Source organism: Neofelis nebulosa, chromosome 6 (genome assembly GCF_028018385.1).
Source record: "Neofelis nebulosa isolate mNeoNeb1 chromosome 6, mNeoNeb1.pri, whole genome shotgun sequence".
In the NCBI taxonomy this organism is placed as follows: domain Eukaryota; kingdom Metazoa; phylum Chordata; class Mammalia; order Carnivora; family Felidae; genus Neofelis; species Neofelis nebulosa.
Genome location: NC_080787.1, coordinates 104,886,773 through 104,901,095, shown reverse-complemented (window position 1 = coordinate 104,901,095; position 14,323 = coordinate 104,886,773). Strand labels below are relative to the sequence as shown.

At 43.6% G+C, this 14,323-nt stretch overlaps 1 protein-coding gene across 5 annotated transcripts in view; it reads right to left on the bottom strand.

Moving 5' to 3' along the window:
* Positions 1 to 5,066: 5,066 nt before the first annotated feature.
* The window catches only part of RFPL4B (ret finger protein like 4B), a 40,302-nt gene continuing 31,045 nt past the window's right edge, over positions 5,067 to 14,323 (bottom strand). For 2 of the 5 annotated variants that reach the window (XM_058735011.1, XM_058735010.1), the window contains 2 exons: positions 7,379 to 7,507; positions 5,067 to 7,181 (listed from right to left, as the gene is read on the bottom strand). In XM_058735011.1, coding sequence (XP_058590994.1) covers positions 6,254 to 7,066 — 813 coding nt within the window. In that variant the 5' untranslated portion in view covers positions 7,067 to 7,181; positions 7,379 to 7,507 and the 3' untranslated portion in view covers positions 5,067 to 6,253. Of the gene's footprint in view, positions 7,182 to 7,378; positions 7,508 to 10,368; positions 10,531 to 11,836; positions 13,105 to 14,323 lie in introns of those variants that run through there. The other 3 variants (XM_058735012.1, XR_009263224.1, XR_009263226.1) reach the window with 3 other exon arrangements.

Sequence of the window (14,323 nt, the reverse complement as noted above, 5' to 3'; positions counted from 1 at the left end):
GTTTTGCTTAGAAACCTGATTGAGAACTGTGTTCACAAAATTGACTGATTAAGTTGATCCGCACAGCACAGGAACTCCCATTATCTGAGTCCTGGGAAAAGACCATTTAAATAAATCTCCTTAAATATTCTCAAGGGAAAAAAAGCAAGGAACAAAACAATGTACATGCTAAATGAACATTTAGATAAAATATGTACATACACATATAGAATACCTCTGGAGGAATCCCCAAGCAACTGGCAACATGAGTTGTTTTAGAGGAGAATGAGGTGAATGGGGACAAGAATGCCATGAGACAGTTTCACTACGTGCCTTTTTGAATATTTCACCATGTGCATTTATTTGAAAATACATACATATATATAACACATACACATATGTTATATATACATATATACACGTATGTACATATATACATGTTATACATATATACGTGTTATACATATATATAACATACATAGCATATATCATATATATAACATATATCATATATATCACATATATCACATATATAACATATACAACATATATATAACATATATCATATATATATATATATATATATATATATATATAAAACAAGTAGCAGGATGGGAAAAATATCTCTGATGGATAGAAATCTGGCAGTTGGAACTTTAAGATCATTGGTCCCCCTGAAAACAAGCCACATGTTAGTGACCGTGGCAGGCTCGCAGGTGCCTCACACAGGCATTGGAGTGGTATAGTGGCTGGGGCTGGGGGGCTGGAGGGGAGAAAGGCCCTGCTTGCCTAAGCACCTAACAAAATGACTGGGAAAAATAAGTGCCTGCCTGTTTTGAGGTTGGAAATTTTGATACAGAAAGCACAGGGACTCCAAATGTAGGCAAATAAATCTTGGACCAGGATAACAGGGGCTACTTGAAGTGAAACTCTCATAGAGATATTTATTGAGCAATTATGGATGAAATGATATGTGAGATTTGCTCTTAAATAATCCAGTGGAGGGGCACTTGGGTGGCTCAGTCGGTTGGGTGTTCGACTTCAGCTCAGGTCATGATCTCACGGCTCATGAGTTCGAGCCCCACGTTGGGCTCTGTGCTGACAGCCTGAAGCCTGGAGCCTGCTTCTGATTCTGTGTCTCCCTCTGTCCCTGCTCCTCCCCCATTCATGCTCTGTCTCTCTCAAAAATAAACATTAAAAAATTAAAAAAATAATAATAATCCAATGGGGAGGCCTGGCATTTGTTGATAATTGTTGAAACCCAATGAGGATACATTATACTCTTTTCTGTTTTTGTGCATGTTTGGAATTTTCTATTAAATGGGAAAGCTAAGGCACACTTTGCACATCATCTTTTAGTTTTTGAAATTGGTCGTAGAAGGGAAGGAGAAGGAAGCTGAGGGCAGGCTGTGAGCATACAAAATCCTGGAAGATTCACCAAAGTTCTAATGGCTGGAGCCAGGGAACACGAGACAAAATAAAGGGAGACTGTGGGGCTGCTCTATGGGTCTCCAGAAAGGCATGTGGGGAAGGGCGTCCTCTAGAAAACACCCAAGAATCAACCCCATGTCACAGCAATGTTAGACATGACAGCACGCTAGAAAATGAGTCAGGAATTAAGTCCAACTGCAAGGAGAACACAGAAAAACAACAGTGGCTTAACACAGAAAGCTGTTTATGTTTGCATCACACCGGTGATGTCGGGGTTACGTGTTCCAAGGCCAGCAGACTGTCTCTGCAGCCTTCCGAGGTCCAGGCTTCTCAGGCGCTGAAGCTGCCCCTTAGTCTTGTGGTCCAGGAGAGTAGCCTCTGCACTTGAAGCAAGAGGATGGAGGAAGAGACTGAAAAGTGGGCAGAGAGGCTGGCTCTTAAGGAAGGTTCTTAGAAGCTTGTCACAAGGAAGTCTGAAACCAGGCTGCATGCGGCAGCTATATGCACATTGTAGCACCAGAGCAGAATCTGTCACCTAGGAAAAACAAGCCCAGCTTTTGCCAAACTCCAAGCCAGTATCTATAGGTTGTCCAAAGACAGTAACCTCATAAGAAGCAGAAGATTATACCATTTTTTTCCTGGATGCTTTTTATGGGCGGGGGGGGGGGGGGGGCGGCAGGGCAGGGAGGGGCTCGGGGAACTAGCCCAGAAAGGCTTTAATGAGAGCCTTTTCCTTACCAAGGGTTCCCAAACCAAATATTAAGAACACAGACTTAGGGGGCACCTGAGAGGCTCAGTCAGTTAAACATCTGACTTGGGCTCAGGTCATAATCTCAAGGCTCGTGAGTTCAACCCCAAGTCGGGTTCTGTGCTGGTAGCTCAGAGCCTGGAGCCTGCTTCAGATTCTGGGACTCCCTCTCTCCCTGCCCCTTCCCCGCTCATGTTCTGTCTCTCTGTTTCTCAAAAATAAAAAATAAACATTTAAAAATTTTTTTAAAAAAAAGGAACACAGACTTAGGTCACTGTAGTGAGCAGTTATTTTTACATACAGTTTTGGGTATTGTCAGGGTATTAGAATTGATGACAGAAATCTTGTGGTAAAAAATGTGGGTGGGGAAGGGTGGAGGGTGTTAGGCAAGAATGTCCATAGCACTGTAGGAGTTTTGTTAATACACTAATCTAATCCCTTCTAAAACCATCAACCTCCCTCTCTTCCCTTCATTGCTCTAGGGTTGTTTGTTTAAAGGCAGGAGTTAAAATTAAACTTAAATTTAAATGGAATGAATTTTAAATGAATTAATTAATTGAAAGGTAATTCGTCGGATGATTCATTTAACACAGAGATTAAAATCAAAATGCACTGTGTCCTCTCGACCACTGATTTCAAAGATGGTCCCCACCAACATCACTTGGGAATGTATTACAAATGCAAATTCTTGGGCTCCACCCAGACCTTCTGAACTCATCTGAGAGATTCTGGTTCACGCTAAAGTTTTGGAACTGATGCTCTAGCCCAGCGATCCCCCACCCTGATGGCACGTTACAATCACCGAGAAAACTTGGGAAAGTCCCGCTGAGCCCCATCCCCAGAGACTCTGATTTGATTGGTTTGGGATGTGTTCTCAGGCGTGGAGATTTTTTGAACGTCCCTCTCCAGACTGTAAGGAGAACACAGGACTGAGCACCGTGGCTCTGGCCAGCTTCGGTCGTCTGGGCCTTTGTGGCCAAATAAAGCCACGCAAAGCAACTACATTCTAGGAGTTGTGGGGGACAATTGTCCCTCCCAAATAAAGACTTCAAGAGTAGTCATCTTTCCTCTGTCCCGTCATAAGCTCCCTTTGACCACAAGTCAGGAGGACCGAGCTGCCCAGACTCCATGAGCCGAGGGAGGAGCTCCCCCAGATCCCATCTACCTTCCCTCTTGCATCTCCATGATTTTTCTAGTTCTCCTTTCCCACCTAACCTGCAGTTCGGGTCAGTTATATCAAATGAGTCAGACCCAAACAAGTCGTACCCAAGATTTCGGTGGCGGAAAGAACATTGTATATGGATACTGTGGGAGAGGCAGAGGCAGACATGAACAAGAGCAGGGGGTATGATGCCAGTAAAGTTTCTGTGGGGAGGCTCTTTTTAAAGGAACCCCAGATGGGGACAGGATGGGTTGAAGCCTGAGAAGGCCTGAAATTTGTGGAGAGCTCTTGGAGGAGAGGTGGGAAGGGTGGTCATAATTAATACTACCCTGTTATGCTAATTAAGATTTCTAATTATAACGTATTCCCATACTGCTATTGCTTTTTGAGGCAGCCAGAGTTCTTTCCCCCATATTGACACCACTTCTAACACCAACACCTTTAAAACTGTTTACATGCATTCGTATCCATGCTACAGTTCTCAAGAGTTGGGGGGGGGGGGGTTGGCTGAGGAGTGGGAAGAGGAGGAAAGTACCTTACACAGATGGGTGAGGGGGATGGGCACACCATGATGCTTCCTTGTATGGACCCCTAAGTAATAGCAAACAATCATTTTATTACTAAGACTAGTCAAAATGCAGGGTGCCTGGGTGGCTCAGTCGATTAAGCATCTGACTTCACCTCAGGTCATGATCTCAAGGTCCGTGAGTTTGAACCCAGTGACGGGCTCTGTGCTGCCAGCTCAGAGCCTGGAGCCTGCTTTAGATTGTGTCTCCCTCTCTCTCTGCCCCTCCCCTGCTTGTGTTTTCTCGCACGAGCGCTCACTCTCTCCCTCTCTCAAGAATAAATAAATAAACATTAAAAAAAAAAAGTTGGATATGTGAAATGTTTTGCAAAGGGTGAATACTGACTGACAACAGAATGAGCTTGTGACTCATTCCCCTCAAGGTTTCCCCCGGGCCACAATATTCTGTCAGACAGGAGAAAGGAACCAGTTCAATCATTGGCCACTGGCATTTTCCCCTAATGATTGATGAAGAAAAAAATCACTCAGGTCCATCAGCTGGGATGAAGGGAACTTGGAACTTAAACCTCTGTGAGGAAGAGACAGAAAGTCCCTCAAAACAGTCTTTGAGAGAACCTGAAATAGGCAAATACAATACAAGCTGTCACCTCAGGTCTTAGGGAAGCTGGGGCTGCCCTTTCTTTGGCATTCTGGGACACAGGAAGGGACTAGAAGCCTAGGGCCCATCCCGGGGTTTCAACCTACAGCTCTCAACCTGTTGACCAGTTGTGAAATCAAATGTGTGTGAGCCCAGCATTTTTTTTTTCAAAGCAAATAGAATAAAAGAGAAAATTATAGTGTATCGCTCATAAGTACCGTTTCAGGAAACTTTTGTTTCCATATTACCAGGACCTGTTAAGGTGGATCAGGGTGGATGCAGGCCCTGAGTCAGAGAAGGGCAAGGAGACCCCTTAATAAAATCACAGGGATCAAAAGGAAATAAGGGGGAAAATACCAAACCTGGACTGTCCTCCCACTCTGGTGGAGTTGGTAAGAGAAGGAAGCTGACTATCCTGAGTTTCTTTGGAAATGAGGTCAAAAGCAGATTCCTGAACATGTCCCAACTCAACTCTTCCAAAGCAGATGTCACCTCAGAAGTGGCTGACTCAAGTAAATTAGAAAAAAAAACCCAAAAAACCACAACCCTAAAGGACCTGAATGGTTTGAAAAGGAGCCATCATGAGCACTTGAGCGTCCGGTATGAGAAACCGCCATCTGAGACAGAGCGGGTGCGGTGTTGGGGACAGGGGCACAAGTTTCAGACCGAACAGGAGAGGACCAAACACGACCAAACAGGAAAACATCAAACGTCTCAGAGAGGTAACTGCAAAATCTCTAAAATTCTAACATTAAAAAAATGAATTCAGAAGCAACCTGGAGAATAGTTTTTGGTGAATATCTGTCTGCAGTTTAACGTAGTTGATAAGAATTCCCACAGCAACAGCAGTGGCCTGAAGTTCAGGTGTGCGGGGAGGTGTCCTTTCCTCTCAGAAGGAAGGGTTTCCCATGCACAAATGCACCCGGTGGGCGGAAGGCCAGGGGTCCACTCTTCTCAAGGGCCGAAGTTTCCCTCATTACTCATTTCCCTCATTCCCCGTTCCTTCATTACTCCAGAAGGTTCGGGATCTTAACAGCTTGACATTGTCTGAGCCTGTTGGCACCTCTGTGCCTGCCGTGAGACCATACCACATGGGAGGTGGTTTCACAACCACATGGGAGGCCAATCCTTGAAATGGGCAAAGGACAATTCCCATTAGAACAAACGTGAATCACCATTAACTGGAGACACCTCAAAGTTTTGTCTTTCAGGAAAACTTCGGCAGCTGTGTTTGGGAGAAAACAAAAATGAGAAATGGAGTTCTTTCCCAGTACTTTTGTCTCTCACTGAAACTTCATGTCAAAATCTCATGCTGGCTGTTTCCTTCTTCTTTCCCAGACAGCTATCATTATCAGGAATTGCAGAAAAGGCATAAAATAATGAAAAAGGCATTGTCTCTACCCACAAAATATTTTATTTAACTTCCAATCTGGAATGGCCCATTTGTATTTAGTACAAAATAAATGCACAGCATCATCTCTGATCATCACAGCTATTTGGCTGAGAGATATAATGATCCCCACTTGAAGACTAGGAAAACTGGGGCTTAGAGTGCTTACTAACACCCCCTACGACCCCGTAGTTCTTTAGCTACGAAGTCTACAAAAATGCACCCTAAAAACTATTCAGCTGCAAAGTCTACAAAATCTATTTCAAAAATCGGCACAACCTTTCTGCTACACACATGGTCTCTCTCTAGGTCATTCTGCCCTTTCTCGAGTCAAAGGTCTCATTCACCTCTGAGAAATCTTCTAGGAAGTGCTGAGTTTCTCATGAGCAGAGTTTCAGGGAGGCACCGCTGTCACTTTCTCTAGGCAGCTCGGGGCAGAAGAACGGACGCAGAGGCTCCACGCATGAGAGATGACTGTGTGTATAGATGAGGGCATTACCTCTCACATCAAAAAACTTGATTTCTTCCATCTCAACATCTAAAAAAATTCCTACGTGGCTAAGTTCAGGGCTTGCAGGAATTCTGGTTTCTGGGAAGGAGCTGGTGTAGATGGTCCCTGCCTTCATGCTGATAAACCAGAAGCCATGCTCGGAGGAGAAACCGGCCTTTCTCTTTCTGTTGACTGATTCCTGGCAGATCCCCAGGGTCCACTCGTCCGCCTGTCCCACTTCGACCTCCCAGTAATGGCAGCCAGAGGAGAAGCATGGGGTGCCCAGGACACAGGCCAGGTGGGTGAACCTCTGGGGATCTTCCACTGGGTTGCGGCAGATCTTCCCACACCGAACATTCTTGAGGTCATCAGAGAGGATGAGGAAGGAGTGGGCGGTGCTTGTATCCAGGGTCATGTCCTCCCGGAACCTCAACAACTCATTGCTTACGTGCAGACTTTTCTCCAGTAGGGCACTGTGCTGTGTGAACAGAAGTGATAGTGCTCCAATTTGCCATTCCTCCAAAGGGGGGCTGTCACTTACCCCTCGACACACGGGGCAGGTCAATTTCAGATCCCTGTGTTCTAGCATCCATCTTCGCACGCAATGAAAGCAGAAAATGTGTGCACAGGGGAGTAAAATGGGGCTTAAGAAAATTTCCAGACAAACCGGACAGGTCACCTCCTCTTGCAGACTCTGGGCCATGGTCTCTGAAGGTCAGTCCTTTGCAGTGAACTGAGCTGAAGTCGCCCTTTATTAGCTTCTGAAAGCGATTGGGAGCCTTCAGTACACAATCTGCTCTTCAATAATCAGGATGTACCTAAATCCAATACAAACATTAAATAGTATAAATCTTCCTGCAGCTTATACAGGAAAGCAGCACTAAATCACCAGAGAATCATAGTAAAAGCACTATCTGTGAGAAAAACAGGGAACCATGTATCTTTGAGAGAAGCTAGGTGATCACAAAAGAGAGACAGGACAGCGGACATTATCTTTTCAGGTGGGGCAGCTGACCTTGTGTGGAGACGCCCAGACGAAGTCTTCTCTGCTCTGACCACAGCTTCTCTCTGTGGGAGCTGAGTGCAATGAGGCCTTTAGTAGGATCTGGGAGCCCAGCTTCTGCCTCTAATCTCTGTAGGTCACCTGCAGTTCAAGAAAAATAATTTGCATAGCCAAATCCAACTATAAAAATAAAGCCAATCCGACTTGAGCGGTCACAGAAAATTGGCTCTAAGAAGTCCTCAGTATTTCAAAGAAAACTACCATATGTAAGTAAAAAACTAGAGAAAACCACTGCAAAATGGTTGAGATACCCATTACAGAATCAATTTTAAGGATGAAGTATCATTCAGATGAAATGCTTTAAAGCACTCTTAGGAAACTCATAAGGCTTGAGTGAGTATGAATAAAAACATAACCATTGTCACCAACTTCTCTAAAATAAATGTCTGAACACAAGCCAAAAAAGTGTTCCTGACAAGGAAGATGCCCTCCAGTTACAGCATCCTCCCGCTCCTCCCAGAGCTCGCTCCTAGAGACACCTCCTGGGCCTCCCTGCAAAGGTTGCGTACTTTGAGTGAGGGCTTGGAACAAGTTGGGCCCCTGACCCAAAGACAGCCCCACTTAAGGCTAGTCAGTGCCGGTGAGACGGTGTGAACGGAGGACTCTTCTTGAAAAAGGGCCTATACTGAATAATAACTAACAGAACTTCTTCCTGAGAATTCACAAACCACACGGTCAGTCGTGGCTGAAGTAACAGAATCAGAGACAAAAACATGAGCCACGCCATTGTTACCACAGAGGGACAGAGTAGGAAGGAATGGGCACTCCTGAGGCTAGCCCAGAAAAACTTGGTTGCTAGAACATCCTGGAACACGTTTCCTCATCTTCATCCAACAAATACTTACTAGGAACTTTCCATGCTCCCACCCTTCACTAGACTTTGGGGATACAGACATATGTAACGATAGACAGGACATCTGCCCACAAGGAACTTGGAGTCTTTGGAAGTCTTCCAGTTCCTGGATGGCATTCCAGTCTGATTGGGCCTGGCTGAGTGACAAGAGATACGCTCCTTCCTGAGGCACCTGCGTGGCTCAGATGGTTAAGCATCTGACTCTTGACTTCAGCTCAGGTCATGATCTCACAGGTCATGCTCCCACAGCTCAGGTCATGATCTCAAGCCCCATGATGGGCTCTGTAATAACAGAGCTGACAGTTAGAACCCTGCTTGGGATTCCCTCTCTCCCTCTCTCTCTTTGCCCCTCACCCACTCATGCATTATCACACTCACAGACACACACACACTCTCTCTCTCAAAATAAATAAATAAATGTTAAAAAGAGTGGGCGGGGTGGGGGAAACACCTGGGTGGCTCAGCCGGTTGAGCATCTGACTTCAGCTCAGGTCACGGTCTCGCAGTTTGAGAGTTCGAGCCCCGTGTCAGGCTCTGTGCTAACAAACAGCTCGGAGCCTGGAGCCTGCTTCAGATTCTGTGTCTCCCTCTCTCTCTCTCTCCCCCTGCCCTGCTCATGCTCTGCCTCTCTTTGTCTCTCAAAAATAAATAATGTTAAAAAAAAATTAATAAAAGAAAAGAGATAAACCTCTTCTTTAAATCCCCTATCACACTTTCCAAAAACCTGAATTTTTTTTCCTTAATGTTTATTTTTGAGAGACAGAGCACAAGCGGGAGAGGGGCAGAGACACAGAATCTGAAGCAGGCTCCAGGCTCTGAGCTGTCAGCACAGATGTGGGGCTCAAACTCACGGGCCGTGAGATCATGACCTGAGCCAAAGTGGGACGCTTGGCCAACTGAGCCACCCAGGAACCCCCCAAAACCTGACTTTTTAAGGCAAATTGAATATGGTGCTTATAATCGAAAAAAGCTTGCCCAACCCACCTTGGAATATATGCAAGAAAAAAATTAACAAAGGAAAAAAAAATACTGCATTTGTAAAAAGTCCTTATCCATGTTATCTATGACTCCAAACAATCAGAAACAATCTAATCATATAAAGATAATGAAATAATTCTGTTAATTATAATACAGCTATTAAAAGTAGCAATTCTTAAATTCCACATTTGAATGAAATCCTATGGTATTTGTCTTTCTCTGACTTATCTCCCTTAGTGTAATACTCTCTAGCTCCATCCACATCAAGCCATTGCAAATGGCAACAAAACAAATGAACACAGGGGTAAAACAAGAAAGGGAGGCAAACCAGGAAACAGACGCTCAGTGACAGAGAACAAACTGAGGGTTGCTGGAGGGAAGGTGGGTAGGGGAATGGGTTCAATCGGTGATAGGGATTAAGGAAGGCACTTGTGATAAGTACTGAGTGTTGTATGTAAGGGACGAATCGCTAAATTCTAACCTGAAACTACAATTACACTGTGTATTAACTAACTGGAATTTAAATAAACATTTGGAAAAAGAAAAAACAATTGATAAATATATTTAAGTAAAGACCCAGAAACAGCTTTAAGAAATAATGCTAGAAAATAAAAAAGAACCCTTTTAAAACACATACACTTGTCATTGAAAACACATAAAAATACATGTACGCAGGGGGCACCTGGCTGGCTCAGTCGGTTAAGCATCTGACTGCAACTCCGGTCATGATCTCAAGGTTTGCAGTTCAAGCCCTGAATCGGGCTCCGTGCTGATAGGGCAGAACCTGCTTGGGATTCTCTCTCTCCCTCTCTCTCTTCCCCTCCCCAGCTTGTGCTCTCTCTCTCTCTCAAAATAAATAAATTTTAAGAATATATATATGTATTCAAATAATAATAATAAAAAACACTTCTATGCATAAAAAAAAAAACCACCTGAAGTTAATACGTAAAAATTTAACTGACAATATTAGAGTAGAAGGTGGAAAAAGTTCCCTGACACAGGATAAGACTGACTCCAGAAATCTAAAGATAAAAGCATTTAAAAGATAACTTGTAGCGAAAGACAGAGAAATAGGACAGTGGAAATAGCACAGAGGGAAGAGACTACTTACACTGATTTAGACAATTGCAGCCATCTCCTAGGTCCAAAGTCTACACCTCCCCGTCTCCTAGCCTTAGCTTCTCTCTAAAGTGAGTTTGAGCTCAAGAGATTCTGGCCTTATATAGTTCCTATGACATAGTCTCCACCCACACGCAGGGTCATTGTCTCCACCCCAAAGATTGGATTATCTCAACCTGACCAAGTAAACTCAAGCAACCCTCCTCCTTGCGCAAGATGTTGGCCTGAAGTCACATTCAAGATTTTCCAGCGGTTATCCTCTGAGTTAAACTAACAAACCTACTGCCATGCAAATGAGATTCTCTAATTTCAGAGCTCAACTTTAAAAAACAAAATATTTTGGAGATCAAATACAGAAGCGCGTTGCTGAAATCTAATGAAGTCTTGGCTAATGTAATAATTGGTGTTATCGTCTCTGAAACTATTTTGAGCGAGAACAGGATCTAGAACAGTTTCCATATCCTTGGACTCGGTGATTCTGCTCTTCGGGGACAGTTATCGGGCAGGATGAGAAAGATAGCAACCAGGTAAGCCTATTACCCCACCATAATTATTAATAACATCCCCTTTTACTTTCAAATCTGTCCCAGTTTAAACAATAAATTATATAGCGTTTATGTAAGAAGTAGAAGAAGCGTGCGTGGGTGGCTCAGTTTTGTTGAGCGTCTGACTGTCGATTTCAGCTCAGGTCGTGATCCCGGGGCTGTAGGATGGATCCTCCTCCCCCCAACCCCCATTGAATTCTGCGCTGAGCATGGAGTCTGCTTAAGACTCTTTCTCTGGGGCGCCTGGGTGGCTCAGTCAGTTAAGCGTCCCACTTTGGCTCAGGTCATGATTTGGTGATCCCTGGGTTCGAGCCCCCCCCCCCCCCCCCTCCCGCCGCAAGCTCTGTGCTGACAGCTCAGAGCCTGGAGCCTGCTTAGGATTCTGTGTCTCCTTCGCTCTCTGCCCCTCCCCCACTCACAATCTCCCTTGCTCTCTTGCTCTGTCTCTCTCTCTCTCTCTCTCTCTTTCAAAATTAAATAAATAAATAAACATTGAAAAAGAAAAAAATATTCTCTCTCCCACTCTCCATCTGCCCATCTCCTACTCACACTCTCTCTCTCTAAAAGAAAAACTAAAAGAAGTAGAAGCAGTAAAAGTCATAATGAAGGAGAACTATGACACAATAATCAAACAAAAGGGAGATGAAAGGTCAATGAATTCCGGTAGTTGAGGGGAAGTAAGAATAAACCCTCTCCCTGAGATGCACACATTCTGAATAACCTCCCATTCCTCAGGGTTCCTGCTCTTGCTGCAAAGCCAATTGAACAGCTTTTTCTCTCTTTTTACCCAGTTTCGGTCTCCATTTCCATGAGTTAAATATCTATAGCGGGGGTCTGACATTTTTAAAAGGTTTTCATCATAAGCTCCTTTCCACTCTTAAACATAACTGCAAATCCCCAAAAATTTCCTGTTTATACAAATTATACTTCTCCGTGTTTACAGTATTACACATGAAAGCTGCAAACATTTCTAAAGATTTATTTAACACAGTTAAAATAACAAAACTATTATATGGTAACATAAATAACATGGCTTTGTAGACAATAAGTAGTTTCCAAAACAACCAAAAAAATACAACTAAGTTGGAAGAGTCATTATTTTGCGTGTTTGAAAACCTCTATAATTCCTAATCAACAAATACGGCTGCTTTCTCACATCTGCTTCTGCTTGATCTGTCGCGATACGTTGTTTTGGTTGAACCCTGTAAAGAATATTCGGCTTCCCACAGATACTTAATTGGAAAAAGGAAGTCCACTGCTTCTCAACCAATTTCATAACTCCAAGCAGCAGCTCCAAATCTTACTTTCTTGGCAACCAAAGACCCCAACGATGAACCCAACGGTCTTTTTCGTGTGGCTTCTGTAGTCTCAGAACTAATTCATATGATGTAGCTAAATATGAAACTTTTTTCTTCTTTCTTGCCCAATCGTAGAAAGGTTCTTTTCATTTTTTTTCTTCTTAAACTATTTAACTGCAATAACAATGCCAAACCAGGTTTTTTTTCTATCACTAACATCTATCAGGCCCTCAGCAGAACATTTGTCACAAAAAGCATCGCTGCTCACTGAGTTTATATTTTTCAGCCAGCTCTAATTGTGGCTGTTGCTGAGACTTTATCTGCTGGGAGAAATATATCTTCCCCAGAAATACTTTAATTCCCAGATTCCTCATAACTACTGTAATGCTGAATTTAGTAAGAAATGTCATTTTTCATGTTCAAGTGCTGAAAATACTTGAAGTCACTTGTGTGTAATATCTTAGCATCCTCGTGACAACATATCAAAAATGTGTGTATTTTTTTAAGCTTTAGCGTCATTTTTAATGATCATTAGTACTTCTGTGAGTTAAGACTAAATCACAAAATAAGCTTGTTTCCATAGCTCCCTGATTAAAAAAGAAATCGACTTTCACACTTGCTAGTTAGATAAGATACAGCCATTGATGGGGGAGCCAGGCACAGTCAGCCCAATCAGGAGTCTAAGATCCCTGCAAGGAGATGATGTATTCGTTCCAAACACCGTTTGTATTTTTCAAAAGGCAGCAGCTACAGTGGGGCGGCTTTTCACAGAGAGCTTCCTTCCGCTGGCGCTGGGCTTTCTCTGCTTTGCAGCCTCCTCTTTTCGCCAAACCTCGTCCTCCCTTGCTCTTGGCTGCCTGGTCACATTAAAGTGGACCCGCCTGTCTAAATGGGAGAAGGTGGAGGGCACATCTCTGAATTAGTAATGTCGCCAGAATTTGCTAATAGAGTTCCCACACTCTCCTCTTCAAAGGGAGCCTATATTACAAACCTGGCAAACCCCATAAAGAAAATATTTGTGGCACTTTAGAGAACAGGTTTCCCCCACCATCCAAAAGTAGAAGGTTCCTATGAAAACTTCCCTAAGCTGAAATGGTGTAAAAGCGAAGAAACAATCCCCATTGATTTAGATGGAAATTTTTTTGAGTGTCCCCAGACTCAACATTTAATAACCTCTTAGGCATTTCGGATACCTTAGGATACATGTTGCCAATGGATGCAGAAAATAAAACAAGAAAAAGCACAGATGCGACCACACTGTTTCAAAGCTCTGGCAGCTGGACGCTGAGATGCTGAGTGTAATTCCTGGGTGAGGCGCTTGGTGGCGCCACTCCGCTACCCCAGCGCGCGCTGCCTGTATAATGGTTCCTGTCAAACAAACGCTGAATGCTATCTTCGCTTCCACATTTTTTTTTTTTTTTGTCAAAGTGCAAATTCTCTTTGCATTACTTTCAGTTAGCGAAGACAGGTACTAAGGTAGGTCTTTTATTACACAAAATGGTGTAACATGAACCTTCCTAAAGCAGGGGGAGACCTGCAGGCAGAATGTCCCAGTTTCGCACTAATTTTCAAAAACAGACTACAAAAAGGGACCGTAGTTATATATTTGATTTGTAACCTCTACTCTGATCTTATTAATGGGCCTCTTGTTTTTTGTTCCTTTGAAGTGTTTTTATTTATTTATTTATTTGCCCAAAATTGGGAGGAAAAAAAGGGAATGTTCGTGTGGTTTATTCACGACGTGTGTTCCTTTCTGTGTAAGAACTGGCAACAGAGGTCTTTATCTGCTGCAAATTACCTGTGAAAAGAACAAGCTCTAACTTGGGTCTCTATGTGTCAATGACCTTAGGCCACCCACCCTCAAAAAAAAAAAAAAAAAAAAAAAAAAAAAAAAAAGGAGTAGCGCTTAGTGACCCCAAATGGGCCCACCCTCCTCCCAGCTCGAAGGTTCCAGATGCTGAGCAAAGGCTGGAGGGAGACAGAGTGAATGTGAGTGAGCGGTGAGTGTGCCGGAGCGCACACACACATGTGACCCTGCCCCTCGAGCTGTTGCTCTCTCAGGGTTTCCAGAGCCAACTAGAAGTGTTTTCAGATTACCCATATG